At 36.1% G+C, this 20490-nt stretch overlaps 2 protein-coding genes across 2 annotated transcripts; both read right to left on the minus strand.

Moving 5' to 3' along the window:
* Positions 1–6698: 6698 nt before the first annotated feature.
* On the minus strand, positions 6699–7579 carry LOC110095046 (probable histone H2A.2). Its single transcript, XM_020820415.2, has 2 exons — positions 7261–7579; positions 6699–7183 (listed from the first exon to the last, which is right to left on the minus strand). Exons 1-2 carry the CDS (start codon positions 7468–7470, stop codon positions 6944–6946), a joined length of 450 nt encoding a protein of 149 aa, XP_020676074.1. The 5' UTR covers positions 7471–7579; the 3' UTR covers positions 6699–6943.
* Positions 7580–10922: 3343 nt separating this feature from the next.
* On the minus strand, positions 10923–11611 carry LOC110095049 (histone H2A). The gene is made up of 2 exons (XM_020820417.2): positions 11353–11611; positions 10923–11276 (listed from the first exon to the last, which is right to left on the minus strand). Exons 1-2 carry the CDS (start codon positions 11560–11562, stop codon positions 11040–11042), a joined length of 447 nt encoding a protein of 148 aa, XP_020676076.1. The 5' UTR covers positions 11563–11611; the 3' UTR covers positions 10923–11039.
* Between the last annotated feature and the right edge of the window lie 8879 nt (positions 11612–20490).

The raw sequence follows: 20490 nt of genomic DNA on the forward strand, positions 1-20490 counted from the left end.
TCAGAATTTGTGAACAATAAAATTAATCAGTTCTTGAGATTGCACGGTATAGTTCATCAGCTGGCTCCTGAGCAGAATGGGGTAGCTGAATGGGGTAGCTGAATGCAAGCATAGACATTTGATAGAAACTACGAGAACGCTTCTTCACACAGCTTCGGTTCCTTATCAATATTGGCCTGATGCCGTTCTCACGAAAACTTATTTGGTTAATCGTTTACCTTCTTCTAACACTGCTAATATGACTCCATTTGAATTATTTTTTAATAGCAAACCTTCATATAATCACTTACGTACCTTTGGTTGTGCTTGCTTTCCTTTATCTCCAAAACGTAATCATCATAAACTTCAACCCAAAGCACCTGTGTGTGTATTTCTGGGGTATTCGGATGTTTATAAGGGTTATAAGTGTTTGGATATAACAAGCAACAAAATTTTTTGTTCTCGTCATATCTCATTTACTGAAACAATGTTTCCTCTTTCCAAAGCTACTGTCAGTACTGAAGATCAAAGCTCAGTTCATGTCACGGTTCCTCCAAATTTACTAATTCTTGTTTCTGTTTCTACATTCAGTCCGCCTACAACTAAAAATAACCATTGTGTTCAGGATTTATCTCACAGGTCTTGTCCATTAACCATGTCTGTTGCACCGCCTGAACCACCTCCGGTTCCCATGGTGTCGAAGAATTCTACTCATCACATGGTTACGCGGAACCAAACAGGTCACTTAAAACCTACAGAACGTCTAAACTTACTTCACTCTACTGCATCTGTTGAAACAGACACACCCAATACCTATGCTCAAGCGATTAAATCACCAGCTTGGCGTCATGCCATGGCGCAAGAATTCTTGGCTTTACAGAAACAAGGCACTTGGAGTCTTGTTGAACCCAAGCCGGAGTACTCTATAGTTGGATGTAAATGGACGTTCAGGACAAAAATGCGTGCAGATGGTTCTATTGAAAAACACAAAGCGCGATTAGTAGCCCTTGGAAATCATCAAGAATTTGGGCTAGATTACAATGAAACGTTTAGCCCGGTGGCTAAACTCCCAACCATACGCATTCTTCTAGCTGTGGCCTTGTACAACAACTGGCAAGTTGATCAACTCGACGTGGCCAATGCGTTTTTGCATGGTACATTGTCGGAAGCTGTCTTCATGAAACAGCCTCGCGGTTTTGAAGATGCACGGGCTCCGAATCATGTCTGTAAACTTAACAAGGCAATTTATGGTCTCAAACAAGCACCTCGCCAATGGTATACAACGTTCACTGCATTTCTTACTTCCACTGGATTCACTCACAGTAAATCGGACCCCTCTTTACTTACTCTTCGTACTCATTCCACAACTATTTTTTTGCTAGTTTATGTTGATGATTACAGGAAATAGCTCTACTGCCATCTCCTCTGTTATTACTCAACTCAACACACGGTTTGCTATGAAACATTTAGGACCTGGTCATGATTTTCTTGGGATAAAAATAACAAAAACCGAAGATCGGTTTTTCTTATCTCAAAGTCAGTACGCTTGGTCCCTTCTGCAGCAAATGAATCTTCAAGATTGCAAACCTTTAGCCAATCCAAGCTGTACCAAATTTCCGGAATCTTACTCTTTGGCACCGGAACAAATGGATCCTAAGATTTACAGACGGATAACTGGGTCCTTACAATACCTTACTATTACCCGTCCGGATATAGCATATAGTGTAAATCAGCTATCCCAATATATGCATGAGCCTCAACCGAAACATTTTTTCATGCTCAAAAGGCTGTTACGCTATATCAAAGGTACGCTCACTTTCGGAATTCCAATTACAAAAACTAATCTACATCTCATATCTTTTTCAGATGCGGATTGGGCTGGAGATCCGGATTCAAGGCGATCGACATCTGGTTACTGTTCCTATCTAGGCGATACAATCATCTCCTGGACGGTCAAGAAGCAGCACACGGTGGCTCGGTCCTCCACAGAGTCCGAATATCGGGCGCTTGCTGCACTTACGACAGATATTATATGGCTCCGACGGCTGCTTTTGGAGTTTGGAATTGATCAAACTGACCCAACTGACATCTTTTGTGATAACACCTCTGCTATTGCTCTAGCCAACAATCCAGTGTTTCATGCCAGAACAAAACATATTGAAATCGATCAAAAGTATATCCGTGAGCATCTACAACAAAACAATGTTCGCCTCATACCTATCAGCACTATAGATCAAACGGCTGACATATTTACTAAAGCTCTATCAACACCAAGATTTGTCAAATTACGAGACAAGTTAACAGTTTCTGAAGATCCATTAACTTGCGGGGGAATGTTAAAGTGTAAACAGAAATAAATATAGTTGTATTTATTTGCTCTGCTTAGCTGGCATTTGTTGATTGGCCATTAGGATATTCTAATATCTATATAAACATGTAATCTGTACATTTCGGATAATGAATTTGATTCTCTGTTTCCATCAACTCATCCCTTTCTCTTCTTCTTGATTATGGTCATCTCTTTCTTTGTTTCTTCAATACCAAGCTATAAAAGAACCAAAAGAAAGGACAATGAAAACTAGCTAAAATCTATACCAATATACTAACAATATCCACATTGGTCCAGATTTATAAAACATCGAGTCAATCCAACCTTCTCCTGAATCTACTGCAACTGCTAAGCTGGCATCTGCTTTGAGTCCAGCTCCTTGCAGTTTCAACAAAATAAGTATAATTTCTCTCGAAGTGTTCTTCTTTATGGCAATAGAAGCGCTTCTTGCTCGACCTGATCCTTATGAATTTTGATCTTCCTCTTGCAATCAGAATACTGCTATTATTTTCTTCTTTATGTTCAAATTTTCTTTGAACATCCTTTGACTCAAGACAAATTTTACCTCTTTCATTGTTAATGTTTGCTTCCCATACAACATAGTGTCAACTACGTGCTCATGTATTCAACATAGTGTTGAATATAATTCATTGATCTTCTTCGTCTATTGTCACATCGACATGAACAAGAAAATAGTGTTTGATCTATGCCCCAATGACACTAGTCTGCAAGATCCGGGATGCTGCCTGAATGACTTAATTTCATGTCTCTTTAATCAAGAATTTTTGAAGGCTCGTAAGATCAAGTTACTTTCTGCCTCCCTTGTGCGCCTTTCAATCCTCTGTCTCTACCCCACTCCTTCCTTCACTCCCCTCACGCGATCGAAATCGTTTCTTCTTGAGCAAGTTACGAACAACACCAGTCTATTCTATCCTCCTGCGGCAACCCCTTTGCCTGTCTGCAACACAAGCGTGCGACAGCGACAGCAGCCTCCGTGTCCACCCGAGCCCTGGTCTGATCGGGCGCCCTCTGTAACCCACACCTCAGTCTAATTGCCTAGAGCTCACCTGTTCGCTTGCATAGCATTGCGTGAGTGCTCCCACGCACGTTCAGCTGGTGGGCATCCGCCTTGCTCCCAAACGAAATCTTAGTTATTCAATTTTAGATGAATTGGGTAATGAGTTTGACATGTTCCTTAGTACAATTGTTGCGAATATTAACTAATAACTAGTTATTCAATTTTAGATTAATTAATATGTATATAACGCTAATAATTCACTTATAAATTTAATATCTAAATATTACTACTCCCATACATTCAGAACTTAAAATAATATAAAAAAATCATCCTCTCTTGACCCTCTTTGTTACTAAATTATTATGATTGTTGGTTTTATCACTCTTTGTCATAGCACTTATTTGTTGATTTCATGTATCTCCTTACACAATCTTATCAATCTTTTTCGCTGTGATACTTAAATATGTATCTTTTTTTTTTTTTTTTAGGGCTAGGGGAAGGTGTTTGCCGGATATTAGATGGAAGTAGTCCTAAATGATCAAAGTATTTACTAAAAGATTTTGATTTTGTTTGGAATGTCTTTCTTATTGCTTTTAAAGTTGTTTTTTAGTTAAAAAATTAAAAATTTTATATAAAAAAAATTTACTTTAAGAAGCAGTAAGAAAGTTGTCACGAACAAAACCTCAAAACGATTTGCCAACTTAAAATGTATTTTAAATGTTGTTTGATATTTCATTAGAATTTGACAAACCTAGATAAAGGCGTAAAATGTAAAGTTTTTAATATGAGTTTATGGATTATTAAATTAAGTGAAAGAAATAGGATTAGTAAAAAAAATTTTAAAATAGCAAATGATTTGGTGTTTCTATATTTTAACTTATTCATGATTTAAGATAATGAAAAAGGTTTCTAAATAAGAAACAAGAAATTTTAAATCCCTATAATTTGTAAAGTTGAGAACTCAAAACTCAGATTAATTATTCTGTGCAGATTCCGAACGCTGTCCGGAGGCGAATCACAACGCGTCATATCACTCATTTGTTGGGTACTGGTGCTCGGTACCAATATGTACTGGGTGATGTGGCGCGCTATGATTTACCTCCGAACGGTCTAGAATCCACACAGAATAATTTCTCCAAAACTCAAACACCATTTGATCTCAACTCTAAGGTATTCAAGTCACTAGGGTGACCTCAGACCCACGGCGAATTATTACGTCCGGTCATCGGACGTCCACACATCCAATCCAGACGCGCCACATCACCCAAATACATCGGGCCCTGTGTATTTTGATGACATGGTGCGTCTGGATTGGTGTCCGGACGAATCCGGAAACCGGACGTAATAATTTACCCAAACCCACAGTCCCCACTCCCCACCCCCATTCGAAATAATAGACAAATTTTGAAATACGTTATATTTAATTTATACTGTCGAATATTCAGAAACACCCATTTCTCCAATGATAACAGTGAAATTCAACCGTGGTAGAACACCCCGTTAAAATTTTTTTCCATCTCAAAGGAAGAGCAAGCAGTTCATTCTCAAGGATCGCTCAAGGCTCTTTCTTCACTTGCATATCCCCATAATGTGTTAAGAGTCTATTTGATTGTAAATGTTTAATATTCATATCTTTTAAGATATTAGTATAAAATAAATATAATATTTTTTGACTTTTTAAAGGTAGTTTAATTGATTGTAAAAATAGCATGTTGAATTTTTACTAAAAAATAAAACTCTAATTCTAAAATTTTTAAAATAGTACAAAGAAAAAGAAATAATCATTGCCTAATTAGACCCCGCAACAAGGCAAGGAGGTGGAGGCCAAGGTTTGTGGCTGAGGAAGGAGCTTTTATTATGTACGGACACTGCACGAGAACTGTCCGATTAAACATTGGGTACCCAGCAGTATCGAGTGCATAAGATGCACGAGTCCTTAGCTACATTACCAAAAATTGGGGTTCTTAAAACATTAAAAATTCTAATAAAAGCTTTCTTTGAGACAACTTTTTAATGTTTTTCAAAAGAATTTTTCAATACAAAAATTTCTTAAATTAAAAAATAATTGACTTAAAAAATTATTTTAGAAAAGAATAAAAATGTTATCCCGAACAAAGCCCCATATATTACTTGTGTACTTAGCTAAATTCATCCAAAGATTTACATGAATAACACTTAGAACTCATCCAATTACATATTTAACACTTAAAATTCACTATAAAAAATATATAATTAACATTTAAAACTTTTCACAGCAAAGGAAGGGCAATGAAATTTCATTAGACCAAAAAGCACCACAATGAGACATAAGAAGTCAAAAGGGCATCTCCAACCGAACTCCAAACATTTGAATAGCGTCCCTAGCCAGCTCCAACCAAATCGTAAAATTTCCGCCATTTAGCTGCGGGTGAACAGTGGGACGACAATATTGGCGTTGCATGTTCATCTCCGCCATTTTTACCTCTCTATCAAACTTGCCACGGGAAAGAAGAGACGACCGTTACCTGCAAAAGAGTGAAAAATGAAATTCGATTGGAGATGAATCACAGCATTTTATAATTTCACGACATTTTAGAGTGAAAAATGAGATTTTCAGTTGGAGATGCTCTAACAAGATCTCACCACAGCATATAGAACAAGCCATGAAAAGGAAGGGTCATCACAAAATGAGAAAGAAGCAACAGAACAAAGTTGTGACATAGGATGGAAGAAAGGCAGCAGCAAGATCTCACAAAAAAGGTTAAGATGAGATAATTGTGTAAGGAGACTCATGGAACCTAAATACATGCTTTGAAAAAGGGCAATAGGACCAACAAAGATTACAAAATAGTAAGGCGAAGAGGATAACTTTTTATATTAAGTTTTGAATATTACCAAAATAAATAGTGATATTTAGATCTTAAAGCTATAATTAAGCATATTTTGAGTGTTACATATAATTAATCAAGTTAATCAAGCATAAAAGGATACATTTGCAATAGGGTAGGAAAGAGCTTTGCTCTGCTCTTTCGAGGAAAGCAAAAAAAAAGGATTAATGGTGTTGCTGACACATAGAGCAGGCAAACAAAGATCACATTGAACCAGTAAGAGAGAAGAAGCAAGCTGATATAAGGCGAAAATAAGCAAAGCAGCTTCAAATCTCTTTTTGTAACAAAAACTTCTCCAACCACAAGCGACCAATTGAACCGTAATAACTTCATTAAAACCAACAGCAAAAAACGGCATTGCAAAAAGATGACAAAAGAATCCTTAAAATCATCATAAACAAACTACTTTGATGTAAGTGATTTTTTTCCCCTCTAATGAATGAAATTTGATACTCGGTCGCTTTGCATTTCAGAAAGGAAACAAAAAAAAAAACCAAAAGTAATATAAGTAGAATAGGCATTTTCTTAGATTTGCCATAATTTTTGCTATTCAAAGTGCTCAATTACCACAAAAACAACGGAAATATCTCTTGTACAAAAACAGAAACGGTTGGCAAGAAAGAAGATTTCACTTTCAATACAAAACAACATGAATTAGCCTAATCTATTCCTGCCTCCCCATAAACAGCAGTGATATCTGAAAGCTACAGGTAGAACAAGTAGCAACTAACAACCACAGAATTTGAAACCTCATGCGGCCTTTTTAGGAGACTTTTCCGCCTTCTTCGTGGTCTCCTTTGGCTCCTTTGCTGCTGTCTTCTTTGGCAGCAGCACCGGATTAATATTCGGCAGAACACCTCCATGTGCGATCGTTACCCTCCCCAAAAGTTTCCCAAGCTCTTCATCATTCCTAATAGCAAGAAGCACATGCCTTGGAATAATACGGTTCTTCTTGTTGTCGCGAGCCGCGTTTCCGGCCAATTCCAAAACCTAAAAGTTAAATCAGCGAATAGGAACGATTAGATCTTCAGATTAGGGCATGAAAGGAGAAAGTTTTATGAAATTACCTCAGCGGCAAGATATTCAAGGACAGCGGCGAGGTAAACGGGGGCGCCAGTACCTACGCGGCGGGCATATCGGCCCTTTTTAAGGTATCGGCCGATACGGCTTACGGGGAACTGGAGTCCAGCACGCACGGAGCGAGAAACGGCCTTCTTCTTCTGGCCTCCGCCTTTGCGGCCACTGGCGCCCTTCTTGACCTTGCTAGTGCCATCCATGAGGAGGTTGATTTGCTGCGTTTGAGAAGAGGAAGCGAAACGCAGTGAAAAGGTGCTGAGATGATGCCAGTGAGTGAGCTCTTACTTTATTGTGGCGTAAGGCACGTAGTGCCACGGATCAAGGATTTCGTCCGTTGATTAACTCGTGATGGACGGTACAGATTGCTTTGGTATAAAGTATTCAGTATTGTTTTTAGTGGATCCTCGCAGCAATTGCTCTTTAGTAGCTTCCCATGTTACCACGTTCTGGCAAAAGGCACGAATAGGGCTGCAAACGAACCGAGCCGAGCCAAGTATCTGAGTGTTCATGTTTGTGTTCATTTAATATCAGCATATTCAAGTTTGGTTCATGTTTGTTCTAGCTTTATTGTTTGTGTTTATGTTTGGTTCATTTAAATTAATGAGTGTTCATGTTCGGTTCATATTCATTCGTTTAGTGTTTATCGAGATTGTTCGCGAACATATTTTACAATTTTTTTCTAACTATCAAAGAAACACATTCATGAACATATATATATATGAACAAACACATTTATAATAAAAGTAATTGCTTGTGCAATAAAGGCAGTGATTATTTATATTTATTAATTATATAGTCAAATATTAATTATTTTTATCGAGCTTATTGACAAGTTCAAAATCAAACACGAATCGAGCTTTTATCGAGCTTCTTATCAAGCTTAATGTCGAGTTTGTTCACGAACTTCAAATGATGTTGTTCGCGAACATAAATGAGCCGAACGCATTAGTGTTCAAGTTTGTTTATTTAAAAATTGAGTATTTAAAATATTGTTCAAGTTTGTTTGCTTAGTTAAATAAATGATCACAAACGAGATTTAATCGAACCAAACAACGAGTAGATCATCGAACATTTGGTTCGCTTGCAGCCCTAGGCACGAACAAGATGTAAGAGTTGTTGCGGTCTGAAAGATTCGTGGCGGTAGAGTGAGTAAACTTTTTGTCTTAGCGATGCACGAATATCCAACACACAAATAGAAAGAGAGAAGTAGAACATCAAATCTTTTTTTACTTGGAAAGCCCGAAGAGGGAAAAACCACGGGGCCTTGCCCTTCCTTAAGGGGAAGGTCTTGGCTTGATGTATATTATATGTAGTAGATGATATGAATACAAAGTGTCACTCTTGACATGTTCGTTTGGTCAGAAGGATCATAGTCGGCGAGCCACAGAGGTCAGTATGATCGTAGTTGGCGGGCGACATAAGTCGGCAGGATCGTGGTCAGCGAGCGACAGAGGTCATAATAACTGTAATCGGTGGGCGACGTAAGTCCGAAGGACTGTAATTGGCGGGCGACGGAGGTCAGAATGACTGTAGTCAGTGGACGTCGAAAGTTAGAAGGACCGTAGCAGCTGGGTGACTGGAGTTAGAAGTATTGTTGTCTAGCGACGAAGGTCATAAGGCATCAATTGGAAGTCGAATGGAATTCTATTGTCACTTGAAAGTCGGGCGGATTTTTGGAGTTTCGTGGAAGTTGGACAGAGTTCCAGCGTCCCTTGGAAGTTGGGCAAAATTCTAGCATCACTTGGAAGTCGGCGAAATTTCCGGCATCCCGTGGAAGTTTAGACAAAATCCCAACTGTGGTCGAGGTGTTTTTTCACTCCTTCCGTTCTTTTCTTCTCATCTCCTTTTTCTCTTCTTCTTATTTCTTGGGTCTCCTCTCAAGAGAAATGAAGGACTATTATAATTTTTTGAGGATGGCATATCCCATAAATATTAGGATCAAGGGTAAATGTGGAGTGGTTCGAATGGACAGTCAATATTAAATTTTTTGATCGTATATTGTTCGTCAGACATTTGAATGTCTTAACGATATCAAAATTCAACGATCTTGTACATGTTGGATTCATCTCGTCAAGTTGTTTGATTCGATTATGAGCATGTCGTATTTGAAAACTATTTGGTAATCCAAATTTTGGATTGAACCATTCAAATATGCTTCATGTATTCGATTCAGTTCCATTTGGGCTCAGATTCAGTTGAATTTAGTGTCATTGGGTTTGTGTTTCCAAAACATTCAATTCGACTATAAGTTTGTTGAAATTAGAGTTCAAATGATCACATATTTAATTTTTTAAGTTTCCAACTTAATTTTTGCCTCGAGATTAGTGCCCGATCATGATAATTTTTTGATAACATATCAATGTCAAATTTATATACATGGGTTCAAAATGGAGAAATTATTACATGCATAAGGGAATGGGCAATCTTTTATGCTATGATCCTCTTTTTTCATCTCTCTTCTACATATCTTCTCCCTACTCTTCTCTCTTTATTTTTATTTCTCATTTTTTTTTTATAGTGACAACCTCTTCCACTAGCCGCATCATAAAAAATTCATACATAATTTTTTTTTACTTTTAAATCCACAAATATTATGTAATGATTTTTATATAATTTTATTATTTAAATAGTTTTAATATTGAATTATTCAATTTACTCCCAATCAATTCAATAAATCTTAAACATCTTTCTTTTCCAATACTATCTCTAATCTAATTTTTACAAACATAAAAATGATTGGAAAACATAATTAATGCAACTAGGACTTTAAATTATTACTTGCAAATGACAAACACAAATGAGGAGGTATCATATTACCTAATGCACAATGCATTGTATTGCATAGCACATCCTCATTCTCCTTCAAACACATTCAATATCCAAACATAATAATATGAGAATCTCTACAATATGAAAGCCCACACTTGGCATTTGTATGGCCCAATAGCTTTTTCTTTTACCCCTACCCTATTTATAACCATTTCTTTTTTAAAAAATAGAATTCTTGAAACAACTTTTTAATACAAAAATTAAAATTTATATACCAAAAAACTTCTTTTAGAAATATTAAAAAAGAAATATCTCAAATAAAGTCTATGTTATTTTTGTCTAGAGCCCCTTACTAATTATATGTTGGACACTTTTTGAATGGTACTTATTTACCTTTTTAATTAATTAAGGTGGGCTTTACTCTTATTTTCCCAAAGAACAACCTCTCTCTCTCTCAATGATTGATGATGCATCCAATGTAGACTGTTAAACGACAGATAGGATAAAATTTATGAGAGAAGATAATTACTTTTGTTGCCTTATATTAACTTAATAGACGACTCATTTGATATGTTTTTGGACAGCTTAATTTACCAACTAAAAAATGTAGAATCTAAATTTTTATATATAAGATGTGTTTGTGAGTTTGACAGTTTGAAAACTAGCCTAAATGTCCCAAAAAAAAATTTAGTACCAGTTTTAAATTATCTAAAAAAATTTCTTTTTTGAATCCCTCAAGGCAGAAGATTCGTTTGGCAGAATCGTAGACAAATAAAGCCTAAAACACGCCTAAAAAAGGTACCAAATTGTTCATCTTAAAGACATAAATGCGCCAAAATAAGAAGAAAATTGAGAAGAAACACATAATGGTAACGCATTATGAAAGCAAGTAGATGTTTTTTTCTTTCTCGAATAAAAACCATTACATTAGCATAGTCCATTCTCCTCCAAACCAAACACTACACAACGAAAATTACATACAAAGCAAGCAGCGCAGAACCTACGCGGCCTTCTTAGGAGACTTCCCTGCCTTCGAAGGCTCTTTTGGCTCCTTGGCCGCTGTCTTCTTCGGCAGAAGCACCGGGTTAATATTCGGCAGAACTCCTCCATGCGCAATCGTTACACCACCCAAAAGCTTCCCAAGCTCATCATCATTCCTAATCGCAAGAAGAACATGCCTTGGAATAATACGGTTCTTCTTGTTGTCACGCGCTGCATTACCGGCCAATTCCAAAACCTACAAACCAAATTGAATGAGGAAAGCTGAGATCTTTCGAGATGTGCATTAAAAAAGAGGGCTTTCGCGTTATTACCTCAGCGGCGAGGTATTCAAGAACGGCGGCGAGGTACACGGGGGCGCCGGTACCAACACGGCGTGCATATCTGCCTTTTTTTAGGTATCGACCGATACGACCTACGGGGAACTGTAGACCGGCACGGACAGAGCGAGAAACCGGCTTCTTTTTCGGGCCACCGCCCTTTCGGCCGCCTGCGCCTTTTTTGACCTTGCTGGTGGTGTCCATTTGGAAGTGCTTTTCGATACGTGAGAAGGATAGACGTTAGAGAAAGCAGTTAGCGCGGATGGAAGCGATGCAGGGATTGAGCTCTGGCTTTATACTGGTGTTTGGCCGGTGATGCCACGGATCGATGATTTATGTCCGTTGATTAAATTATGATGGACGGTTGGCAATGGGTATCTGTGGGACGAGTGGTTGTCTGAGAAACAAGGGGAATGCCGCCTAGATTTCTCCGAATGGGTTATTCCGCCCATTCCGCAATATTTATTTGATTTCTTCCGGTCCGTCAATTGGCTGCAGTTGGAATTAATATTAATTTAATTATTTAAAAATTATCTTTTACATGAACGCTTATTTTATGTCCGCATAAAAATTATAAGATGTTATCATTTTTACATTTATTTAAAATTAAAGCTCCATTTTTTCTAAAAATTATAGTTATTACATTAATTAAAATTTATCAAAATCTTCCTACTAATAATTTATGGCCCAACTCAAGCATTATAATAACATGTTAAACAATGAAGTAGAAAGGTGTATGTGATTGATTGTTACATAAATCATATACTTGGTATATTAAGATAACTTAACAATATAACCATAAGTGTTTGATTCACTAACCTTCCTCTTTTTTTTGATAGTTTCAAGTTCTTTATAAATATCTCCTGATTTAACTTAGGTCGAGTGCACTATTGATTCCTCTTGAATAAGCATACTCTATAATTCGGTCACATTCCATTTATCTTTAATAGTATTATAATTAATTTGGAATGGACCATATTCAGGAGGCAGTGAGTTTATAATAAACTGTAAAAGAAAACTTTCACTCACTTTCATTCCCATAGTATTCAATTTTGCTATGTTAGTAATATTAGTAATGTGCTCATAAATAGTACGAGAACCATCAAATTTCATGGTGGTCAACATACTCATTAAAGTCCCAGCACGTGACTTATCAGCAGTCTCATATTGAGATACATTCTCCACAGACTTCATGAATTCTTTAGCATTATCTGTTATTGAAAGTGTTGGCTTAATAATGTCTACTACATTCATTCGCATAAATATTAGGCTTAATCTATTTTATCTTTCCCAAGTTTCATGAAAAGATTTTTCTTCAATACTGCTTATATCAGTAAGAGCAGTAGCCTTATCATTAAGTAGTGCAAAATCCAGATCCAAAACTCCTAAATGAAATTAGATTTCTTCACTCCATTCAGAATAATTAAGCCCATTGAACTTTATAGTAGATGAAGCTTACGAATAAAGAATTACAGAATTAGATGCTGCAAAATAAAATACAATACTCACATATCGATGATTTGAAAATTAAATTCAAAATATAAAACAGATTCAGATAATATTCACGTAATCAGTAAAATGTATAATATAGTTCTCCTTTGGGTGATACTACAATATACAACGATAATCATAATTGATGCTTAAAGTAAAATTCTCATAATTAATAATTATACATACTCCAATTAAATATATTTGATATCTTTGGATATACTAAATATATTTAATTAAGTATGATAATTTATCACATTTATATCCAATAGTACAAAATGATTAATCAACCTTTGGACGATTCTTAAATATTTTTGTAGCAATTGAATGTTAATTACTTGTGATAAAATTTTTATAAAATATTATGTCATTCTGTTAATAGCATCGCATACTCACGAGTAATTAAATATTATCTAATTAATATTTATGAAAACTTTCTAGTTTGACCACTTTGGTGATTAACAAACTATGCTTGATATAAATATTAAATTAAATAATTATAACATTAATTATTTCAAATAAAAGAAATTTCTTAATGTATATAATTACATATACGAACAAAATTTCTTTAAAAGCAAAATTGGATTTACATCATTAACTTTCATATGATAAATCATTTCATAATGAAATAAATAATATAAATTATTTCAAAAAACAAAATAGAAACATAATTAATTTGCCATGAATTAACCATGACAAAATATGATTCTATAATTGATACATTAATTGAAATCGATAATAAATCATATAAATTCGATTTCATTAAAAAGAAACGTCGAAGAATTTAAAGAAAACTTTAATCGGAAAATCAAAAGTTTTCAACCATGCTCTGATACCACATGTAAGACTTTATGGAGTTCTTAATTATGTTGCGAGAACTTACTCGCATATATAATTCAAGTTCTCGAATTCGTATAAGAACTTTCTTTATGATTAAGTTCTCTAAATTTTAGAAGAACTCCTAACATGCATTATGAGTTCTCTAACTTTTATAAGAACTCGCATCAAAATATGTAAAAGAAATCGAAACGGAAACTTGAAATTTACATAAGTCTTAAATACTCAATATCTTAAACAAGATGATTTTTACAATCTCTTAATTGAAAGAAAATCATACCTTGATTCATTTTGAATTCGCCGAATTCGAAACTACGGTTTCTCTCCCTTCTCCCTTCACTTTCTTCTCTCATGAGTTAGTTCTCTATTGAGCAAAGCAACTCCTCATATAATGAGAGAGAGAGAGAGATGACCGGTAGTTATTTCCTACGGATTGGTTACAATAAACGCATAGGAGTTATTTGATCAAACGGTCCATAAACAAATGATCAAATTATCTCTTCTTGACCAATATGATTAAACATAAATAATTAAATTTTAATAATTCTAATATATGGGCCACTTAATGAGTTATATAATTAAATATTCATACTTAAATAATTATTGCGACGTCTCGCATAATTAAACGTATATATAATTATTCTAACACTTATTATAACAATGGTCTTAATTGCCACAAATTTGCAGGATTGCTGTGGTCATAAATACCATTATAATCTAGAATCATTTTTTAATTACATATTCGTGACGGTTTTAACCGCCACAAATCTGTACAGTCCACAACGGTTCGATTTTATTTAAACCCCTGCAATATAGATCACAAAGTTCCTTTCTCTATTGCATCAAAAGTTGAGATCATAACCACATTTGCAACCATGAAATCACAAAAATTAATTTGCATATCCACCTAATTACATCATAGATAATAACAAAAAATTTAATATTCCTTACAGCGTAGGCAAAAAAGACTACTTAGCCCAGATTACCATTACTGTTAAGGTAGCCGCCCAATGAGAGCTGGATTCAGAATCAATAAACCTCAATTTAGAAAGCCAAAAATTTCACTAAACTATGGTTTATATTCTAATCAAGTATGCAAGCAAGATAATAGGGAACCAACCAACCTTACATATATGAGAATGCTCAGGTGGATGAGTGGCTTTATTCTTAGAGTCACGACACAAAATAAGCATATAGGTGAAAAGGTAGGAGTAGCTCCAGTGACAAATAAGATTAGGGAGACTCGCCTTAGATGGTTTGGTCACATAAAACGGCGACCTTCTGATGACCCAGTTAAGAGTGTAGATTTAACCTATGTTAAGAAAGGTACAGGTATACCTAAAAAGACTTAGTTAAAAAATATTAAAAATGACTTTTCTTTATCAGATCTAAATTAGAATTTGACTACTAATCGGACACAATGGATAAAAAGGATTCATGTAGCTGACCCTACTTAGTGATCAGATAAAGGCTTGATGTTGTTGTTGTGTTGTATTAGAAAATAAAGAAATTAAGATAATAACATGTTGTACCCAGACTTGACCTTTGAAGGAGATATATTAACCCATGATATCGACCTCTTTTAACCGGTCGAGTCGACATGAGCTAAGCACAGCTAATCACACATGAAGTCAGAGAAGACATACTTAAAATTTAATCACTCATCATCCAAACCAATCATTTGTAAAGGACCAATGGACCACCATATATCATATTGAGAATAAGTCTTGAAATCAAAAGAGCACACCTAACATTTTAATATAATACCCTCCTCCGTAAATAACCAAGATTTTTTTTAGTTTTTTAAATTTATTTTCTTTAATTTTTTTTTTTTAGTATTTTTAATCTGTTTTAGAACTTTTAAATTTATAATTATATATATATATATATAAAATACCCCATTTACCAAATGACGTAAGGAAAATAATGAAGCTGCATATTGATTAAATGATCCGTCGCTATAGTCAATTGCTAAAATTGCAATGCTCACAAACCTAAGGGTCGAGCTATTTTCATCAGCCTATCTAAAGGGTTGAAATTCTAAACAGGTTTCATAAGCCTAAGGGCCGAACCTCTCATTTTTTCACGCTTATGAACCTAAGGGTCAAGCTATCAAAAGATTCAAAGGCTAGAAATTTCATGTAAAAGTATAAAGAAATGGTAGGAAGGCTGTCAAAGCCTGAACTGAATGCTGCTGATCTGTCGTCTGACTCTGAATAAATGATCCTGCAACATCACTCGCTCCTCTTCTGCCAACTCCAACCGACGATGGGCTGAGTCGAACTCCTCAGTGAAAAAAGACAGCCTATCCTCCAAGTACTCAACCTCAGCAGCTAGCGAAGAAAAGTCCTCCTCAGTATGGGTGGCCACTGCTCTAATCTCCTGACGTCTCACTAGGAGAGCCCGCCCCCTCTGTCTCAAAGCTCTGAGCTCAGCTTCTATGCCCAGAAGCTCAATCTGCTCCTCAGAAATATCTCGCTGGCAGCGCTGCAAGGCCTGTAATCCAAGATCCAGATCAAGGCGACCTCCCCTCATGCTGTCCCAAGCAGCTCTGGCCTCAGTCTCTAAATCAGTAAGAACAATGCAGGACAGCCTCCAAGAAGTGTAGTGTAACTGAAACAATCCAAACTCAACACTACGGCAGGAAAGCTCCCACATCTGTAAAAGACTATCACGAAGACCGCAGGAGGCAGCAAAGTCTAAAAGCAAGCAGGCCTCCGTGTGAAAGCTGAACAAGTCAGGTGAAGTGTCAAGGTCTACTCTCAACAAGAAAATCCGTAGTGCAGCAACTGCATACTGCACTCCCCTCGACCACCGCCGACTGAAAGGGCGACGAGCTCGAAACACTGATCTCGACTCGAAAAATGATAGCTCCAGGCCTAGAACAAGAAGGAAGGAGCTATCACCAAGAAATCTTTATGTGTATACTAAAATAAGAAATGTGAATCTGAGAGAAGATAATACCTGAGAAGTGAAAGCCCTCTGCAAACGCTGTAGATCGGTAATCACTCAGGTGAGAAGTGACGCCTGGTGAAGATCCCCCAGAGGAACAACCCAAGACCACCTGAGTCAAGGAATGGTGGGTGACCAGCTCCGTTGTCGTGTCACCAACATCACTCTCAAGTAGTAACTGGGTAGAGCCACTACGGGTACACTCAGCATCAGGTGAAAGCTCTCCCAATGAGTCACTAACAACTAGCCAAGTAGAATCTGAAAGAGTGGGAGACGAAGCAATCTGTTCTACACCAAGTCTACTAGCAACATCGGTAACGGCATCTACAGGCTGAGAAGACACCGGTCGATCGCCTACACATATATGAAAATAAGTTGAGAGGAGAGAAATAATAATGAATCAATAAAGAGAAGTACATGCAGTACCCATGCAAAATTGCTCTAAAACAGGAGACACATGAGGAGTGTGGGAAGTGTCCTGTAGATCAACAGGAGTATGCTGGGGCGCTGAAAAATGAAGCAAAAGCAATATATTAAATACAAAATAGAAGTTTAATATATATTGCTGAAATAAAAAAAATATGTATCTAACCTCTCTGCTCGTATGACGTCCTGCTCCTAGGCTGACCTCTATCAAAAGGAGGTGGAACAGGTCTATGTCCACATGAGGGGCCTGCAATTTTTTTCAAGCCATCATATATATATGTGCATGGAGATAAATTGACAAATAAAGAATCATAATAGAAATATACGTACCAGGGTCATCACGTCTAGTAGAAGACTCAGGACTCCTCTTCCTCCTCCGGCCACGAACTCTAAATGGCTCTACATGTGCTGGAGCATAATCTCTCTGTTCTAAAGAATCCCTCAACTGTCTAGATCCCCTGATCCTCCTACTGTATCTCCGAATGCCTAACTCAAAAAAGGAGGAAAATGTATGTCGGATCCAAGATAGTCGTAGGTGTGAAATCCCTGTAGTGGCATCTGCAGGCGCTATCAAGAAATGGGACCCCGTCCCAAGTCGAAGGAGGAAAGCCCAAGTAAGGGCGGCTACCTCAAGGCGAGTGGAAGAAGGAAGAGAGCTGAAGTGTCGTATATTTTGGAAGAAAAGTATAAGTCATTCTCTTCTCAGTAACACTGACCTGGTCAGGACTCAGGAGTAAAGAAATCTGCACAATAAATAATCATTACGAAATATAAAAAAAGAAAAAAAAAAACCTGCCTTGTAATTAGGTGTTGGTTTTAATCTTCTCATGTGATATGGTCATCATATATTCATATATTATACTGCCCGATTGTCCTTTGATTATAGTCGTTGCCGTTCCACAATTCTTTCGACCACCATTGCTAACTACGATCATTCCGGCTTCCGCCGTTTGACTACGGTCCTTTCGAGCACCGTCACCAACCGATAATGATCTTTCATACCACCGTTGTATGACTATGGCCCTACAGACCTCCGTCGTCCGCCGACTACGGTCCTTCTGACATATGTAGCCCGCCATCTATAGCCTCTCTAGCCATCGTTGCTTGAATATGAACCTTTCGACCTCTGTCGCCCGTTGTCTACTGTCTCTCCGACCCCCATCACCCAACTATGAACCTTTCGACCCACATCGCCTGCCAACAACAATCTTTCAGAACTTTGTTTCCCAAGTACAATCATGCCGACCAAATGATTTGGCCAACACTCTTGAGAATAGCTCTCATGCCCTTATATTCTTCCAACTCCAATTATGCAATGTGCTCTAACAATTTATATAGGCTACATTGAGCCAACACTTTCCCTTGTGGAAGACATCGTTTGTAATTAGCAATAAATACTAGCATATTCATTCAAACTAAGCAAGAACCTGTGATTTCTTAGGGGTTTCCAGAAAAAGCTAGAGATTATATCTTTCTACTATGATAAATTTTCGAGGATGCCACACAAATATTTGAAATAAAATTTTGAAAAACATATAACAATAGAGTAATTAACTAATTGTCATTTAAAAAAAAATTAAAAAAAAAGATTTACACCAAAATATGCCAAAATAAAAAAAGTCAATCAAACAAGTGCAAAAATAAGCCAAAATAGACTAATAACACATCCAAGAACCAACTAAAATAACGCATGCCGCTAAGAAGAAATAAATGATAAAAAAAATATTTATGATTTGGCCCTGAAATCGGTAGCAAAATGCTAACAATGCGATCATAAAATAAAAGTCAACTTCACATATTTTCAGAAAAAAAAAGTTATTTATAATTTATATGAAACATTTATTTAGAAGTTCACATCCACTTGTTAATGGAATACACGTCGGCGAACAAAATAAAACTTTGAAATCCGTTCTATTTGATTTTCTGAAGGGAAAACTGGTGAACTATATATATTGGCAGTCGTAATTATTTATTTTTTCACCAACTTATTGCAGCTCGTCAACTGGTGCCTCATCGAAGACGGATTATTATATGTGGAGATCGAATATAGAGAATCATTCGGATTTGTCTCTATAAATAATAAAAACGTAGTGATGAACAGTAAAAACACAACAAAAGTGCAGTTTGCTACGCTTTTATTATTCATAGAGGCAAACCAGACAAAGACAAATCTGATGATTCTTTGTGTCTGATCTTCGCACGTAATAATTCATCATCAATATTACTAAGCCGCAAGAAATGTATAAGTCATACAACTTCGCACGAACACTGACCTGATCAGCAGTAATGAAATCAGCACGTTAAATAATTATTGCAAAAATGTTAAGGGATCAGGACACCAGGAGTAAAGTATAATAAATACAAAATACAAAATAAAAAATAAAAACAAATGCCTGCCTTGTAATTAGGTGTTGGGTTTAATCTTCTCATTTGATCTGGTCGCATTTTTCTAACTAATCTTTCCAATATAAAAAATTAGGTGTTATGTGATTTTGACATTAGCTAGTTGAGTACATAAAATATTTGATAATTGCTGTCATCTTATTCAAATTTTCTACGATCCACAATTCGTTGAACTCAATATTTTACATACTCGCGTAATAGATCCGAGTAACTAACGAGTGTAGAATAGAGGTAAATAAATCTTATGATATAGTGTTAATAATATATATATAATATGCGAAATTAAAAATATATTTTATTAGAAATTTTTTTGTCAAAATCTTCTAATTTGATTTTAGATCAAAATGAACTTTGAAAGACTTAGAATTTATTTTAAGATGAGCGCAATAAAAAAATACTTATAAATTATGCTAATCATAAAATAGATCTGATGACTTAAAAAGCAAAACTTGAGCAAATACAAGTTATTTTTACTTTGATATGTATTTATATAAACATTACTAAGGCTTTGCTTGGAATAGTCACTACTAAAAAATTAGATTTTTAGCGGCAGATGGTAGAGCAAAAACCTACATTCCGAGGGGAACAAAGAAGCAGTCCAGTCTTCCTTGCTCCAGTAAATTTCCCACCATATAAACCAAAAATCTGAACTTCGTTCAAAATAAAAAAGTTGGACAGCGGTTCGGTAAAAAGCCACCTCAAAATCAGAGGGAGTGAACCATTGGAGCCGCTCCAGCAAGGTTTCCGCGCCTTTCCACTCACAAACTTTGGTAAAACCAGCTCTCTTAATGTTAAGAGTATTGTAGATTTGATATTCACATTCTTACCAAAACGCCTATCATTCCTTTCCCACCAAATATAATAAATCGTAACACACGTTAAAAGATAGAAAATTATTTTTGCTGATGGGGATATATTCAGAATATCACAAATCCAATCCAAGAGCTGAGCAATATAGGCCTTAAAAACAAAGATCAAGCTCCTGGAATTAAGTCTGCAATGATAGAGAAGGAAAAATTTCATTCG

The sequence above is a fragment of the Dendrobium catenatum genome, unplaced genomic scaffold (assembly GCF_001605985.2).
Source record: "Dendrobium catenatum unplaced genomic scaffold, ASM160598v2 fragScaff_scaffold_1335, whole genome shotgun sequence".
Taxonomy (NCBI): Eukaryota; Viridiplantae; Streptophyta; class Magnoliopsida; order Asparagales; family Orchidaceae; genus Dendrobium; species Dendrobium catenatum.